The 17,895-nt window shown below is 34.3% G+C and overlaps 2 protein-coding genes across 3 annotated transcripts; both read right to left on the minus strand.

Annotated features, from left to right (window-relative positions):
* Positions 1 to 3,799: 3,799 nt before the first annotated feature.
* On the minus strand, positions 3,800 to 11,000 carry LOC102582049 (uncharacterized). Its single transcript, XM_006345200.2, has 13 exons — positions 10,346 to 11,000; positions 9,028 to 9,180; positions 8,739 to 8,951; positions 8,566 to 8,655; positions 8,251 to 8,367; positions 7,577 to 7,846; positions 7,274 to 7,430; positions 6,835 to 6,912; positions 6,141 to 6,241; positions 5,788 to 5,958; positions 5,051 to 5,125; positions 4,826 to 4,930; positions 3,800 to 4,358 (listed from the first exon to the last, which is right to left on the minus strand). The coding sequence occupies exons 1-13, from the start codon at positions 10,739 to 10,741 to the stop codon at positions 4,020 to 4,022; spliced, it is 2,265 nt and encodes a 754-aa protein (XP_006345262.1). The 5' UTR covers positions 10,742 to 11,000; the 3' UTR covers positions 3,800 to 4,019.
* A 1,422-nt stretch (positions 11,001 to 12,422) lies between these two features.
* On the minus strand, positions 12,423 to 17,739 carry LOC102582369 (protein trichome birefringence-like 14). Of its 2 annotated transcripts, none has more exons than XM_006345201.2 (7): positions 17,530 to 17,739; positions 17,224 to 17,321; positions 15,650 to 15,868; positions 14,796 to 14,954; positions 14,407 to 14,556; positions 14,045 to 14,240; positions 12,423 to 13,595 (listed from the first exon to the last, which is right to left on the minus strand). In XM_006345201.2, exons 3-7 carry the CDS (start codon positions 15,792 to 15,794, stop codon positions 12,767 to 12,769), a joined length of 1,479 nt encoding a protein of 492 aa, XP_006345263.1. In that variant the 5' UTR covers positions 15,795 to 15,868; positions 17,224 to 17,321; positions 17,530 to 17,739; the 3' UTR covers positions 12,423 to 12,766. The 2 variants fall into 2 exon arrangements, with proteins under 2 accessions (XP_006345263.1, XP_015163251.1); XM_015307765.1 differs by having other exon boundaries at positions 17,224 to 17,364.
* Positions 17,740 to 17,895: the final 156 nt, after the last annotated feature.

Genomic DNA, 17,895 nt, shown 5'->3' on the forward strand with positions numbered 1-17,895 from the left:
TATATATATATATATATAAATAATTCTAATATTGATAGTGTATTTAATCGATGAAGATGAGTCTTGAAGTAACGTACAATAAAGTTATTGTCGAATCGTATGATTTGTAAATCAGGAGTTGAGCTAGCTGTGAAATTAGCTATTGATGTTTATGGCATAGTGCATCATACATTTTTTTATGGTGCGACTCTTCGTCAAATCCTGAATAAATGCGCGGAATAATTAGTGTGCTAGACTATCCATTTTTAGAGTTCAATTTTTATGTATTTACAATAACAATAGCATATCCAATGAACTTCCACCAGTGAGGTCTGGAAAGGGTAGAATATATGTACGCAGACCTTACCATTACCTCGTGAAAGTATAGAGAAGTTGTTTTTGAAAGGCTCGACTCAAGTGTAACAAATCTTGTTATAAAGAAGGAGATAATGAAGATTTACACAGATCTTCATATTCATATAAAGGAGTTTGCTACCACAACAACATATTCAATATAGTCTCATAAAATATGGTCTAGAAAGAATAGAGTGTACACAAATTTTATTTTATCTTAAAGATAAAAAAGTTATTTTCGATAGACTCGAGCTAAAAAAAAAAAGACTGTCCAAAACAGTTCAGAGCTTGAAGCCATGCAATATGATTTATTATAAATATATTTTGAATGATTTGATTTGAGAAAAGATTTATTTGCTTTCCATCCCTTATCTGACATCTGTTAGTGCTTTAATCCCATAAGCTTTTGAGATTATTTGTTTTTTTATGCTTTTAAATTTCTGTTTTCTAAATTTAATCAAAGGTCATTGCTTTAATGATTAGGTGATTTAAAAAAAAAAAAAAAGACACCACAATAATAATGTCTATACGTCTCAGATTTGAGGTATTGAATATGAAATTGTTTTTATTAAAAAACAATATAAATCTAAATTTAATCAGACTCGACAAATTATGCTCCTTGCTTTGCTTTGTCCCTACAATTCTTTTGTTGGTCCATAATTTAGAATAATTACTTTACATGACATCTACCTTACTTGCAACTTAAGGTAGCAAGACTGAATTTTAGATTGAGTTAGAACAAATTGAAATAACAAAATAAACTATTTTATCTTACAACTTATTTAGGTGTCTAGTGAACATATAAGATTAGTTGGATGGTAACTGTCGTTAAAATTCTTTCCATCACTAATCAAAGGTCTTCAGTTTGCGCCAAGAATGAAATTATCTTTGATAAGGAGAACTTTACCCCAAAAGTGAAACTTTCCGACTCAAAACTGGATTCGTCAAACTTCAAAATGAATATCAGACATTTTTAATAGGTTCTTACAAACCAAATCAGTCAAAAGCTATTTACTATTTCAAGTAAGTTGGATAATCAGTGTTGACTAAGGAATTTTCTTCTCCCCAATTACAAACATTCAAAAACAATTGAATACAATTATTTACAAATTGATGATCAACTTCTTAGAAGAACAAAGAATATGTACCTATTGAAAAATATTGTAATAACAATAATATATTATTATAAGTGGGAAGTTCCAAAGTAAAAAGTTGAATTACCATTTTATCCTTTTGCTAAATTAAAATTTGATTATTATTTAATTAAATACAAATATTTTAATTACATAATGGTGTGTGTATATATATATATCAAATTATACTATATCCTTCTATTTAATTTTATAAAGTATTTAAAGTTAGGGAGAAAGTTTTAATTTATGTAGTCAATGTCTTTCAATTACGTAAGGCAAATGATCAGATTTTTTAAAGTCTTTCTATTACTCCTATTTATTCATGCATCACTTAATTACTGAAGTTGAAAGGTTTTTTCAGCTTTAAATTTTGAATGTACTAATTAACTTACAATCAATTACAATGAATATGGTAAATGAAAGGATCACTCTTTTGAACTTTCATATGTCACTTCAACCTTTCTAATTAACTTGAATTATTTTCATCTTCCACATATTATTGAAATGTATAGATATTTATAAGACATGTAGAAAGAAAATAACAACACAAATCAAGAGCACTCGAAAGCACAAGAATTCATATTCCAACCCTTTTTTCTTGGAATGAAAATTTTCTTGGTCTTCTCTATTGCATGAAACTATATGATGGCACATAAAGGTTCTAATACATTTGAAAGTATTATTTTGACATTTAAATAGACGTACAATAAATCTATTGAAAGAGTAAGTCACAATTTAGCTATCAATTTTTTCCTTGTTACTTTTCGTTTTAGTTTTGTTAATTATATAATTCTTCCTTCTATATTTAATGATTTGTTTGTTATATTTAGATAATATGTTGGTAAATTAATAGAAAAAAAGTATGGTGGACTACAATTTTGGGATATGTTGTTCATAATTATTTTTATATTTCTTTGATTGTTTGTCATTGTATAAAATTAATTTCATTGTGTATGTTCTTTTTTGGCTATATATGATACGATCCTAATGAATAATTTTTCTTTTTGATAGGGTGTCCTCTCTTCAATCTTTTTGTGTTATATTACATTGTGTGATAAGTTTTCATTGTATTTGGATTTTTTTTCCTACGAAGGTTGTTTTTGGTTGAAGGGTAAAAAAAATTTAAACAACAGAGTATAAAGTTGAATTATCATTTTATTCCTATGTTAAATCAAAATATTATAAAACATTTACTTAATTAAATATTAAATAGTAATCATTCTATATGCTACACTAAATATTAAAAATCTAAAAATGTTAAGGTCAAAAAGTTGGAAGACAAAATATTCATAAAAAATTATTAGGCATTTCTACCCTTTTAAAGACTAAAATAGTTCCATTTTTAAAAATATTTTTCTTTATACTAAAAAGTAAATTATTTTATTATGAGACCATTTAGTTAAATCAATATATAAAGACCATAATGCCCACTAAAGATTGAATGATTATTTTAATCTCTAAGTGTAAATTATTCCTTCATTTTATTAAAGGAATGCTAATCGAAAAGATGGAGGATCTTGCAATGTTTCATCGATAATAATTTAGACAAATTACTTGGTGCAACTTTAATTGCTACTATTATTTTGAATTACAATTGCAGTCATTGTATTCTTTCTTTTCATTGTGATACGGAATAATATATTCATCTTCCTAACTTACACTATCTAATTACCCTATTTTTATCCATATAAATTCATCTTTATTTGTTTCATGAGTACCCTAACTAAGGTTATTCTTTTCATTCTATAGTTTAAGTAGTTTACCGCTTATATCATTATTGTTCTATTTGATTCATACTTTAAATAAATGAAGAAGACTCTTGAATTATAATTGCTTATGGGAGAAGTGTCAGCAAAAATTCGAAAAAAAATATAGTGATTTTGTATTTCTTTTTCCATATACATATTGTTATGATTAAAGTCTTAAAAGGACGTGTATGTTATTGCATGTTTTTTTCTTTGTTTATTTTTTGTATGTGTTTTCTCTCTATTAAACTTCTTTAATTTGATTTTCTATAAATTTTTGATAGTTCTAAGTGTATTTTTATAATTTTATTTAGGCTAAAATTAATCTTTTGTGACTATACATAATGCAAATTGGCAATTACTATCTAAAGTTCTAAATTTACAGTTTGTTGATAAATTTTAAACATTAAAATAAGATTCCTCATTTGATGCTTCTTGTCACAATTTTAAAATTTTATTTGTAATTGTTGCATGTATGTTATTATTCGTTACATGCATATACATGTAGAATTCTAATTGTTCTAATGAATATATAAAAATTAACATGGGACACACGTGCAACGCACATGTCCCGATACTAGTAATACAAAAATATGGGGAGAGGATAAAAAAAACCCATGAATATGTTCACTATCAACTAAATGTATAATTATCTGTCATTAGTTGACACAAAATCTTGGGGGAAAGTTGAAGTTGTAGTAGTAGTAATTTTCTTCTCATTGATTATCTCCACAACAGACTCTTGTGGTCCGGTCCTTCTCCAAACCCTGCGTATAGTGGGAGCTTAGTCCATCGAGCTGCCCTTTTTTTATTTATTATCTTCAAAACAGCAGTATTGACAACAAGTGAAGCAACCTAAACATCCCAAGGCACCTAGACATTGTGTGAGTGCAATTGCACACTGATGATTCATAGTCGAACACGTTCTAATGCAGCAACTGCAACAGCAGCATAGACCACACAATTTCCCAAAACAATTAGATGTTGCTTTTGCAATTATCTCAGCTGCTTCGTCCTCTATATCAATGGCCCCAGGAGGAATATTCTCAATTGTAGCAGTGAGGTTACCAAAACCAAAGCCAAGGTAGTGTAGTAATATTGTCTTCTGTACTAAGCGTTCCTCTATCTTCTCATCATCAGAATGAACCTGATTCATTAAGCTCCGGTTACAGAAAGAAGACGAGTGTGATAGTGAAATGAATTTATTACAGGAACACATTTCTGAAAAAACTCAAACTTGTTTTCTTATTAAGTCTGATGTGAGGTTTCCTGTGACACCCTAACTTAGGATAAGAGTCTCACATCGGCAAAACACAGGGAACAATATCACTAGTAGGCCGTTTACATTTCCCTTGCTGGATTTCTATTCCACAAATTGGTACTAGGATATAGTTATTTGACTTGTTATTCAGATTGTCAGTATCTCGAAAGTGAACTTCTAGAGATTGCCATTACTCATTTAGTATGTAGACGAATGAGCTACTATAAAATGTGCTTAACTGAGCAAGTTTAGCCATTTGTGAATCCTTTGGTTACCAAACTGTCTACGCAGAAATGTAGATATAATATGTCGGAGAAGATATAAAAGTTGAAGCTCTACAAATTCCATCATACCTTCCTCTTTGTAGTTGGCTTAATGATTTTCACTTTTTCTGTCTCCACCAATGCCATGCGTGTATACTCAGAGATCACTGCGTCTTGTATACTCATTTTTGCTATCTGCCAACAAAGTAGAAGGGCTCAGTAACGGAAGACAAGGGCTAAGTTGATAAAACTATTCAAGATCGGGATAAACCATTCATGTTCAAACATAAAAAAAATAGGAAGTAGTATAGTAACCTTCTGTTCAAGATCCTTATTTTGTGTAAACCATGCCTGAGCTGTGAGTATTTCAATCTGCTGCTTCACCCTTGCCTGCGTGTTCAAAATAGATGGGTTAAATTAACATAAAAGAGGATCCTCTTAAACCAAGTTCACTAATATTGAGTTCAGCGGAGCCATAAGCTGTTCTCAGTAGTTCGATCAAGAAAACAGACAGATAAACTGAGCAATTGTCCTCAATATGGTATGCACTAATAGATATAGAGAACTCCTTATTTAGTATTAGAATGAAACGGATTGAAGAAAGTGACCCTTCGCTGATCAGTTTTAACAACTCCGGAAATTTTAAATTGACAAAGAAGGGACCTTTTAAAGAAAGCAATAACAACATACTCTATAGTGGGATGTGGGGTCTGGGGAGGGTGGTGTGTATGAAGACCTTACTCCTACCTCGTGCAGGTAGAGAGATTGTTTCCGATAGACCCTCAGCTCAAGTATAGCATATCAAAGCACGTAAGAGAAGGGAATACAGTAATGAAGAAGCCATGATGAAAATATTAGAGAAATTAAAAGAAAGCAACCTCCTCCTATTTTTTATCTAATGTATAATACAATAACAATACATAGAAAGATATTTATCATTATGATCAATATAAGATTATAGATATATAGTCTAGATTGACAGGCAATTCCAAAAACCACAAAGCATGCATCGTCTATTGATTATGCATCTATTACTGAGTATGCTGCCTTACCTTGTCAAGAGGTATGGCTTTGGACTTGAACCCTTTCAGCTCCACAGAGAAATTACTCATGTCCGCTAATATTCCTTTAGCTTTGAGCATCTCAGGAAACACTCCTTGGTATCTACCTGATAAGACTACAGGTCCTTCAGATGAAAGGTCTGGAATTTGAGAAGGATACACCTATCACAAAATTTAATGGTTCTCTCTCAGGAAACATGTAGTTACATAGGTAAGACTGCATCAATGTAATTATAGCAGTCTTTTGAAACGACACTGAGAGCTCATAACAAATCATTAAAATTCATATTCATTCGATCATAGCCAGACATATCAGTAAGGAGGGTATATTTTCATAAGCACACCTCTAATTCTTCAAGGCCATCAAGGTTCTCAAAGGCAATATTTGCAAGGATGATAGATGAAGCCCTGGAGAATAGCCTCTCCAAACGAACCTGAAGTGATTCTGAAAAAGCACCAACACGGGAAATGGTTTCAGGTCACAACAGCTAAGAATTTGCACCACAAAAGCAGGTAACCTAAATTTACGCGTCGTTTAGCAAAATAAGACCAAAAGCTGCTATAAAACACCAGCCCTTGAAACAATATTTTTGGGACACACTTGGAAACTGCATCTACATGTGCTTTATGATAACACAGCATTGTCGTCGTGGTTAGCAAGGGAAAATGTGCTATTAGCCTATTATTCAGCTTGCGGACCTTGAGGTTCCAGAAATCTAAAATTGTTAAACACCAACAAGTGCCATCCGTTGTCTATAATAAGAAAATGCCTCGTCTCTAAAATAGGAAGTCTGTGTTTGATTTTGGAAAAATTGTTGTCCATCTTTAGGGATCCACTAGTAAGATCATAGTAAATGAATTTTTTCTTTCTCTTGAAAACAACGTAATTAATAAAACCAAATAAAAATATCATGGTAAATGAAGAAATGGTCAAGAAGATGGCCACGGGTTTACAATAGCCCCACCACTCAATCATGTGACAAAAGCATTTTGGCAACAGTTCTTAAACGAAATACTTTGTACAGGCACAAAACTCACCAACATCAATAGCAGCATCATAATGACCACGACTCATCATTGCTAGTGTGCGCAGAAAATAATGGTTGCAGAATAATCCTGAAACAATTCAAACAAGAATCAGATGTAGAAAAAGAAAAACCTACTGTACTATGGACAAATTACTTATTGCAGAGAGATGGAATCCAGGCTTAGAGATCCGAAACAGCATGCAACCATTAGGATTTAGGTGGCTATGAAGAGCATCAATTTTATGGTAATAAGCTAGTAATAGCCTCAAATGGTAACAGCCTGAAGACCTAAGTTTGTAAATACATAGAACAACAAAAAATCCAAATTACTGTTACATGGATATGGAATAGTCTTGAGATAATGTCATTGAGTATTTTTTTAAAAAAAAACAGTGGAGATCATGCATCTCCAACACACAAGACTCCATTTGTTTTGAGGGTGGGAATACCTATGCCAAATGTGTAAAGTCGTGGGCACATTGTTCTGTTTTGTGTGAGATGACTCTTCACGAATTCACAGATCTGTCTTTCATCTTCAACAGCTCCATCTGTGACCAGAAAAATGATAGGCATGGATTCTCCAGCATTAGACAACATCCCTATGGCCTGATAAAGGAAAAGGCATGCTGTCAGTATGTTACAAAAAGAAAAATTAGATATATAACTTAAGATGTACTTTTCTGATGCAAGTAAAACTTGGACATGCCAATCAATTAATTACAACTGAAAAGTATATGAGAAGATAAGATGACCTGTTTCATTGGATTCAAGATATTTGTACTGCCACCAGCAATAAAGTTCATGTCAATCCACTGAATTGCATTGTCAATAGCCTCCTTGGTTGCTACCTCCAGAGATGATGAAAATAGGTACTCTTCATTGTTGAAAGCTATTATATTAAACAGATCTTGGGAATCAAGTTTTGATAATGCTACAGAGAGTGCTTGTTTGGAATCGTCGATTGGTTTTCCCTTCATGCTCCCACTTATATCAACAACAAATATCACTTCCTTTCTGAATACCTATCACAAAGTTCAAAGGAAATGAAAATATCTAAAGGTTCCTCTTTCAAGAGAGCAATAACATTCCCACATTGCTAACCAATTAAAAGAAAAGAAAAAGAGGAACCTTAAGAACCAATAAAGGAAAGCAAGTCACAATATTCATCGACTGTAAGCACCCAAGGGTGCGGCCTAGTGGTAAATGAAGTGGGTTGAGGTCTCAAGTTTAAATCCCAGTAGAATCAAAACACTAGGTAATATCTTCTCATATGTTTCTAGCCTAGGTGGATAGAGTTAACAGGTACTTGTTGCTGGTGGGAGGTGACAGATATCCCATGGAATTAGTCGAGGTGCTATTTCAACTTAGCTAGTAATTAAATTTCTGGATTTATGCAAAAGAAGACAATGAAAAAAGAAGTACCAACCTTTCTACACTCCAAGGCACCTGGAAAAAGATAGCAGCTGAACATCTTTCTCTGATCAGTGTCATGTTGTTGGGGAGATTGCAGAAGTACACTGCCGTGGTAGTTGGGACTCGAGATCTAAAACAACAGTGATGACAGATGAGAGAGTTCCTCGGAACCCAAATTTTAGAAAAGCTTTATATCATTTTAATGTTGCTAAAATGAAATTGCAACATACACGTTTATTATAAACAACAGACTGTGATATATTAACCTAGTCGACACATAATTGAAACTTTCTTCCAGGAATCCGAAACAAATTCATGGAGGGCGTACCTTGTAAGTAATTACAACATCACTACTTGACCAGTTAAGGACATCAGCTTCATAGAACCAGCCTAACTTTTCATCTTCGTCGTCTAGTTCCTAAAAGACCATTATCGACACCAATGTCATATTACTTCATCAAACACAAATCACAAATCAGTAGAATGCATAACAAGTTTCACCTTAAGAGGGTGACTGATAGCCTTACACGAAACCTCAGCTCGCGGACCACAGTTAACATTAAACTGTATCTTTTCTTTCTTAGATATCTTCTTTCCAACTGGAGTCACATACACCGGGAAACTATAGGGTATGCTCAAGGTAAATTGGCCATCGCGATACAATAACTTCTGAGACCATCTAATAGTGACTGAGATATATGTTCCCCCATCAATCTGAAAAGGTAATTCCATTAGTAAAATGAACAATCATGGACGAAATTAGAAAGCAAATTATATAGCAGACAGTTACCTCTGGTATTGTAAGGGTAAAAATATGTGGCTTCAGAAAGCATCCATCTTCAATTTTGACCAACTTCTTATTTTCTTTTTCATCATCCTCGGCAACTAGTTTTGTGCTGTATGATTTCCTGGGTAACTCAATCTCGACACCTAGAATTGAACCCTGTTAGCCAAATAATGCATCACTTGAGAACAAACAATCAGCAATGTTTCACTTCTGTGAAACAGGAGAATGGCAAGGATTATAAAAGAATAAGAAAGATTCAACAATACAACACTTCCCAAAATCTTACATGAAGGTGGAAAACTACCTTTTTCTTTTCTTTTATGTGAAATCACAAATTCCATATCATTTCTGCTCCTCTCTTTGCATAGAAAGGGGAATAAGGGAGGGGAGAGCCAGGGAAGAACAGAGAAGAGCACACTATCCAGAGAAGTTCTATTAAGCCTTAGAACTAGAAAAGAATCTCGATAGCTCATTGCTTTCAAGATATGCTACTTTGCCTTTAACATTTCAGAAGCCATTGACTTGTGACGGAAAATATTGAGAATACTTAACCGAAACAATCAAAGCTACAAAACCCGTTTGACATCCTAAATCATGATCACCAACATCTTTGGTTGATATATCAAAGTTCATGTTTTTTTGTAAGGTAAGAAACTACAACTGCCATTATCACAGGGAAAACATCTGAATGGTATTTTGAAGCTTCTAATAGTTCACAACTAGTAATTAGACAAAAATATTGTTTCCTACCAAAAGTTAAACCATAACACCCAAGTTGATACCGAACATCGAGTGGAAAACAAAAATACAAAACCTTTCCCTCTTAAGTGCTTATATTATCAGCTCTGAGGAAGAGAAGTCATTCAAAAAGGTAATCTCTTTGCATTTACTAAAATGGATAGCTTCATTACTATAAAAACATGACACATGGACCTTACTCAGGACCAAAAGTTAGCTCAAGAGGAGAGGATTGTTCAAGTCCATATAAGCAAACCACTCGTCTAATCCCCAACTAATGTGAGACTCTAATACACTCTAACAATTATGATTACTCTCTATCTAATGAGAACAACACTGTATTACATCATTGAAAATGAGTGAACTTTTATGGGTAAATTAGAAGAATCACATTTTGTTTAATAAAATAGGATGAGTTTCAAGTTGTCCCTCAAAATTATTCAAAAGAAAGGGGCAGCCGGGTGCATTAAGCTTCGACTTTGCACACAATATCGTTCATTTTTGCAAGAGGCTATTTCCATAGCTTGAACCGTGACCTCAAAAATCAAAATAAATGAGATAAAATTTAAATTTCCATAATTACCTGTTCGCCCATGGGAACAGCAATGCGACAATCACAGCTCCGGCAACTCATAACACAATGTAGACGCCACGAACCCTTAACAGTGATAAACGCCGTATCGAAATAACAATCCGCCGCAATCGAAACTCCGTTCATCTGTAACGGAATCAAAGCAGGAGGATCACACCTGCCATGCACATGAGGTTGATAACTCGGAATATCCGGGTTATCAACGGACGCAGGATTCTCAATCACAGCATACATCATAGGCGACGTCGGAAAATACGATTCCGCCGTTTTCTCCATCGCCGTCATCTGCTTCGGCGGCGCAACCGCACGATCCTTCCCAAAATATATCCGCTTTGATAACCTCAACCCGTCTTCTACCGATTTCACAAATTCCTCCTGATCCGCCATTGTTAAATCAAAATTGTACGTAAATCCGTACAATAATAGATGAAAAAAAATTCAAAAAAATAAATAATGGAGAAGAAGAGGATTTTGCGAAATGTTGATTTCGTTTCTTCCTCTTCTTCTGGGAGCAAACTTTTCCGATCGCCGGCCGACGTTAATGGTGTGATATTGTTATCATATAAACTTTGTTACCGGAGAAAGTATCGGAAGTGAACACGTTTTTGCCACGGTTTGCAAGTTTGCTAGCAATGGCTGCCATACAAATTTCTCGCTTTAGTTTGAAATTTTTGACTCAAAAAAATTAGAGGACACTATTACATAAACATAAAAGCTAATACAGTTGAACGATTAAACAAATCGCGATACATGGCAAAATCTTATGCTATTTGTCATGCAAGATATATGCATCTTACGTGATTTGCTACGTAAGATGTGTACTTAAATTGAGAAGAGTTAAATGACATATTTATATGTTGATTTTGTTTAGATGGTTTAGTTATTGCTATTTTTTTATTATTTTGTTTGTGTTTAATATTATTATTTTTGAATTGCTCTCACATACTTGTACTTGAACAGAGGACTGTCAGAAACTGTCTTTCTATGATTCTTATCTTTTAAGGTCGGGTAAAGATTTGTGTACACGCTACTCTTTCCAAATAAATGCACTAATAAAATATATTGTTGTTATTCTAATTTACTCTATCCATGGTAATTTGGGACTTAAACAAGTTTTTCTTTGAGTCGTAGTGACTTTATGGGGATTTTTTCATATGATTGTAAATATTTTGAATTGTTAATTATTGCAATTTATGGTTTTTTTTTTTTAAATAGTATTTAAATATCAATGAGAATAGATTGTTTGTGTCTTATGCGAGAGCTATATTAAAGAATAACTAGTTATTATTAATATATTATTTTAAAACTATGTGTATCTGAAAATTGCATTTATTTAAAAATGAAACATAAAGTTATGTGATTTATTAATTCAACGTATTAGAATATTTCGATTTCTTGTTCATTTGTAAGATTGCATAAGAGTAGAAAAGGTTTTAATAATTTTTGTGAGATTCTCATGTTTTATGAAAATAACTACGAACTTAAAAAAATTCAAATGGCAATGTCTAAACAAAATTTTAACTTCAAAGCAAGTTCAAACGACCGTATAGATTTTATATCTAAAAATGATTTAGTCCACAATGGAAAATGTACTAAAAAAACTTGCATTTGGCTTAATGCTATTTTTCATCTTGTGATTTCAATTTCATACATACCTATTCTTTTGGAAATTATGAGGAAACCCGCTACTCTTTAGGTGTGCACTGAGTAAATCCGCTCTCTGAGTAAACTCCGCTACGCTTCAGGTGTGCACTAAGTAAACCCCGCTACTCTTCAGGTGCGCACTGAGTTAACCCCGCTACGCTTCAGGTGCGCACTAAGTAAACCCCACTACTCTTCAGGTGCGCATTGAGTTAACCCCGCTACTCTTCAGGTGCGCACTGAGTTAACCCCACTACTCTTCAGGTGTGTACTGAGTAAACCTACTCTCTGAGTAAACCCTGTTACTCTTCAGGTACGCACTGAGTAAATCCGCTCTGATGTAATAATGTCATACGTGCCTATTACATTAATCACATAGTACTGGAAATTTTAGAAAAAGTTCATCTATGGAATATACTTCAATAAGAAATGGAAACATATAAAAATCACCATAAATAACCTTGGATAGTTTTCTCATATTTCTAAAAGAGTACAAACTCATGTGGAATATATAGTGTACAAATCAATGGTGGAGCTCTCTTCCACCCTCAAATCCTAAAACAAAAAACTCCTCTTCTTAGCATATGGCAAAGCAGCAGCTGCAGTTCTCTGTTATAATGTATAAGTCATATAGTAGTATCTCCATGGATCAAAGATTTCGCGATATTACTCGTGTAGTATTTTGCATCATTTGGCAACTCGCGTTCCTTTGATGGCAGATGGAGAAGAAGTTTCAAGTTTCAACACCAGTCGTTTGCGAGTTAAGGTATATCAAATTTGAGCAAAAAGAATTTCATTCCATGTATCTGGAACACCTGGTAAGCACCAATGTAGACAATCCTGGACTCCGGGTGTTGATTTGATGCTGTATCGAGATATATGACCTTCATCTCTCAGCTGGGATAAAGCAGTGATGTCCAAAAGCTTAACGTCTGTTCCTCTAACAGCACGTGCTGCATCATAGTCACTTGATTCGTCTTGTAAAACCTCCTTCCCTTCGGAAAGTGGTGTAGTGTTGTCACATGTACCTCCTGTGTTCCAATCTCCGTTAAAGAAATGTCTGGGGGATATAGTCCGATAGAATGCTTTTACATGAGGGTATTTTGGCAGCTGTGAGTTCACCCAATTGACAATACTGTGAATTGTAAAATTCTTGGCACCACCAATTGTCGCAATCTTCCTGTTTGTATTAGGAACACCGCCCACATACATGACCCACCGGTTGGCCTTAAGCTTTCCTCTATTCCAATGGTGTCCTGTGTTTAGAACCAGGACATCGAACCTTGGAAGGAAATGACTCAAAAATGCTGGAGGACGGTCCAGGTGCATGGCGTAATCAGTAGCAGGGTCGGATGGATTTATGGGTGTCAAGTCACAGAGACTAGCAGACCAATAATAAAGAATAGTTGTTTTGGTGTCTGGAAATCGAAAAGCCCATCCATCAGGTCGCGCAGAACCACGAGATTGCACAAGACCATATTCGTGCCCAACATCAAGAACATTAGGTTTATCTTTTCCACCAGTAATCATACACACAAGTGACTGAAATTGCTGTCTACCAAGCGAATCCCCGATAAACGCCAGAGTTTTGTTTTGCATCCTGGATGCACCATCAAATTTAGTGAATCTCTTACATGTAGAATAATCAAATCCAAATAATTTCACCTCAAGGAAAAGAGATAGCAATGCTAATTGCTAAGTAATAAGAAATAACCTTCCGGAACTGTGAAAACATTTTTCATGATTTGCATGTCTGTATGCGCAAGAAAAGGGAGGACGACAAGACACGAAGATAGCTCTACTGTAACAGATTATACATTTCAGGTTTAACATACATTATAATATTTTGATTAAGCCAAACGCTCATCTTATTAGCCTTGGAAAAATAACCGACGGAGAGAAGGTAGACACTACTTGAGTTGTGCTAGAAACAAATAAAGAAAAGGTTTTCATACAGTTAATAAAGAACTTTTGTTTCTTTTGTGGACCACATCTCAAACTTGAATTCAAGGATCAGAAATGAAGACTTCATAAGAAAAATAACGCTACCTTTTCAGAAATTTAACACCGGTGAACTCTTCCATCTCACAATTTTTGGGTCGCCAACGTAACTTTTCGTATTCAAAATCTGTACGTTGTGTCAAGCGACAAGCCCACATTGATGACAACCATTGCTTACAGCCAAATCCAGAATATAAAGGTCGGCTATCATCTATGACCCATCTGCCTTTAGCAAAGTTGCAATCTGAAAACAAGGCTTAACATATTATAGAAGACCCAAAGAAAGGGATATCTCAAGAACTGGTAGACAAATTCTCAGTTAAACAATATCAATGATTACACGGTCGGAGAAATAGACAAAGCAAATCAGTGATTAGATAAATAAGGATAAAAAAGGAAAGATGGGCCACCTTGTCTTTCCGGGGTTGCTGTAAAAATTTCACTATGTTCACCCCCAGAACTCACAGCAGTGGAAACGTCAATTTCCTGCCCTATTAAACCAGTTTTTTTGTCTGAAACATCTGTTAAATCTCCTTTTTCAGTGATATTCGGAGCAATACCTGCACTGCCGAAAAAAACTATTAAAATATCAAATTGTAGAGAGTAGAGTCGGTTAACTTTAGCAGTAGCTCAGAATAAAATGAAAAAGTACATTAACTTAAGCACGTCAAGACAACCCTGTGAAAGTAATCCATTACAATGCAATATGCCATTTTCATGAGTTAAATGATGCCTCTAATTCATCAAGGTTTAGGTACTTTGAGATGAGGAAATTATGATGTCCCGAAACAACACCTACCTCCTATTTCTTCATGAGTAATCAATTCTTCAGTCACCTTAATCACTGGCGAAGAGTTTGCATAAGTAGGATATTTTTCAGATTCAAAGTTAACACTGTCTTCTGATTGCTCCGATCCGCTTCCTTCTCCCAAAGCTTCTTCATCTTTCACTCTAAGATCTGCCAGAGAAGAGAGTCTAATAAGTAACTCAACAGGATCCTGCAACATGTCCACCAGGGAGTTGAGTCCTAAACTCCTAATTCAGAATAGTGCCTTTATTACTTAAAAAGTAGTTGCGGAAATACACGAACTAGACCATTCTCCAAGGAGATAAATAGTTGAGAACAAAAAACTACTGCTTAGCAAAATGCATCTAGATTAACAAAGTCAGCAGTATGTCCACCATAAAGTAAGATCACTGCGGTAAAGATCCAGCCAGATCATTTGACAAAAGGTGTATGCATTAGAGACTCCATGTCCGCCAGGTAAGAATGTATCTTAAAATCACATAAAAAGAGGGTACGTGTTCACTTCAAAGTTCAAAGAATGCTAACTAACAATTTAGACAAGCTTTCTTCATAAGATCATCTCACAATAAAAATGATTGCTACAACTACACTGGTGTTTTATGCAAACTTAGACCCATAAATGCATCTCAACTAAAGAAAGACTTATTTCACTCAAATGATATATAAAATGGTTGAATCATTAATGAAAGGACTTCTTCATTTTGCATGAAAATGTTCTTAACCCAAACAACAAAGAGCTCCAATGTAAAATACTACCATAATCTTTAAATTTGATGAAGATATTAACTAACCCGTAACGTAAAAATGAAAAGACAACAATGGTATGTTAGAGGGTTTCTGCAAACCTGGAGAGAGCTGCAAGACATGATTCTGAGGTAGTACTGAAGAAGAAAGAAATAGGCTTTTCACATATGCCAAAAGAAGAACAGAAGTACACACGAATCCGATAAGGATGAGAGAGATCTGTGACACCTTCAAACCTGCCTTCATCCTTGAAGCTTAGGGATGTTTGGACTTGAACTCATTCCACCACAATGGACATTATTTTTGCTTCAGAGTAACATCTGCCAATAAGTGAAAGGAAAATGATTGAGGCAAAAACAAGAGTGCTGTTTCTGGTGTAAAAAAAGTGCAGTTGGAGATTCACAGGCACAAATCTTGATATGGACCACAAACCAGACACTTATAGAACGCAGAAAGCCACCTTCGACAAATTATAATGGACAACAATACTTTAAAAAATACTATAACTCTCAAATCAGGAAGTAGGCATCTTTAAGAAACAGCATCAAATAGTACTCCTATTCTATCAAAAATAGCTGTCTTCCATAAGCTTCCTTCTCGAGATGTGAGAGCATAAGATGCTGATCCACTAATTAGAGACAAATTATACAATTTTAACCAATTGAGTCCAAGCACAACAAAGAATCATCCAATACTTAAAAGTCCAACCCTATTAACAGACCCTTTTTCGTTCCTTCACTTTATCTTATGAAAATAAAACATCCTGCCTTCACCCGTTATCCCAATCAATATATTTCCATACTCAGTCCAACCCCAACTCTAAAGACTTCACGGTTCAGTAATGTCCTGCAATAATAGATAGTTTCCAGCAAAACCATGGACTGATAACAATAATGCCATTGCTTCTTCCTACTGGCCACCTTCAACTAAAGATTGGGCCAAATTTTATCTTTGCAGCAGATCCATCCTGCTCGCTATTATTTTCTACCTGGTGAAGGAATCCTAAAAATTAAAGTAACATTAATACTACTGCAAACTATGTTGCTTGGACTCTCCAAAATTTTTGCCACACCGTATCAGATTCTCCAAAATACAGTACTTTTGGAGTATTCAACACACACACATCAACATTTTTGAAGAGTCCGAGCAACATAGACTGCAAAACAAAGATAGCAGCTTTACCAACATGAAGGAATTATAACAATAATTAAATATAGAGCAGCGCCAGCCGCCAGACGGATGAAGGGATTAAATTGAAAACCCTGTACCCAGAATATTTAATTTACCACAAAATCAAGTTACATAATTAAAATTCAGAGCACAAATATACAACAATTGGTTCTAATAATACTAGTAAAAACCAAAGATAGTAGCTTTGTGAAGTCTAGGGAGGGTGGTGCGTACGCAACTTCACCCAACCTTATGCAGGTAAAGAGGATGTTTCCGATAAACACTAGGCTCAACTAAATCATATCCAAAAAACAAGTACGTCAACCAAATAGAGTAGCGAACAAGCCATGCTGAAAACAATTACGAAAAGAACAAGTAGCAACAACAAAATGCAACACTAAAATTGAATAAAATCTTGAAATACCCAGTGTCTGGAATATGTTAAATCCAACAAAATCAGTAACAAAAACAATAATTCACAGCAGAAATACATAAAACAACATACCCAATATAGTCTCACAAGTGGAGTCCGGAAAGGTAGAGTATACGCAGACCTTACCCCTACTCCCTGTAGTAGATTTGTTGTTTCCAATAGACCCTCGACTGAAAGAGATATCAGTAACCCCAATTCAGTAACGCACAAAATCTGTATAAAGATTGGATCTTTAAGAAGTTTAAAGGTAGCAAAAACAATCTGAATCAAATCAATACTAAAATATCCCTGTACATAGATATAGCAATGTCACAAAACACCAAAATGATAAAAGAGTAATGCTGTATTGAATCTGATTTATATACACGAAATGCATACCTAAAAATTGGATGAATTTGAACCTGGAAAACGTAGGATTGATGTTGGAAAAATGATTTATGAAGGGAATCAATAGATTAAATTGTGTAAGAATGATGAATTTGAGTTGAAAAACATAAGAATCACTTCAAGAACTTAGAGAAAAAATGGGCTAGATGAGGTGCATGAAGTGTAAGAGAAGAAGAGGACAGGTGTGGGGGTAAGGGTGGAGGTGGGGTTAGTGTGAAAATGATACTAATGCATTAACCACATGGATTATGGCGCCGTGGTGAGATTACACCACCTTGATTATATGTTTCAGATTTAAACTCGAATATGAAAAAATCTTGATGAAGTGTTATTTTTCAAATAGACTCTGTAAATACA

Source organism: Solanum tuberosum, unplaced genomic scaffold, assembly GCF_000226075.1.
Source record: "Solanum tuberosum cultivar DM 1-3 516 R44 unplaced genomic scaffold, SolTub_3.0 scf00063, whole genome shotgun sequence".
Lineage (NCBI taxonomy): Eukaryota > Viridiplantae > Streptophyta > Magnoliopsida > Solanales > Solanaceae > Solanum > Solanum tuberosum.

What these genes read in the sequence shown, in the direction of transcription:
- LOC102582049 (XM_006345200.2), bottom strand. Translation starts at nt 10,741, where the DNA reads ATGGCGGATCAGGAGGAATTTGTGAAATCGGTAGAAGACGGGTTGAGG. An exon ending in ATGGCCTTGAAGAATTAGAG is followed by an intron (nt 5,959 to 6,140) that starts GTGTGCTTATGA and finishes ATTTTGTGATAG; the next exon opens with GTGTATCCTTCTCAAATTCC. An exon ending in ATAAGGATCTTGAACAGAAG is followed by an intron (nt 4,931 to 5,050) that starts GTTACTATACTA and finishes CTTTGTTGGCAG; the next exon opens with ATAGCAAAAATGAGTATACA.
- LOC102582369 (XM_006345201.2), bottom strand. Translation starts at nt 15,794, where the DNA reads ATGAAGGCAGGTTTGAAGGTGTCACAGATCTCTCTCATCCTTATCGGA. An exon ending in TACTCATGAAGAAATAGGAG is followed by an intron (nt 14,557 to 14,795) that starts GTAGGTGTTGTT and finishes TCGGCAGTGCAG; the next exon opens with GTATTGCTCCGAATATCACT. An exon ending in GGTGTTAAATTTCTGAAAAG is followed by an intron (nt 13,596 to 14,044) that starts GTAGCGTTATTT and finishes TGGTGCATCCAG; the next exon opens with GATGCAAAACAAAACTCTGG.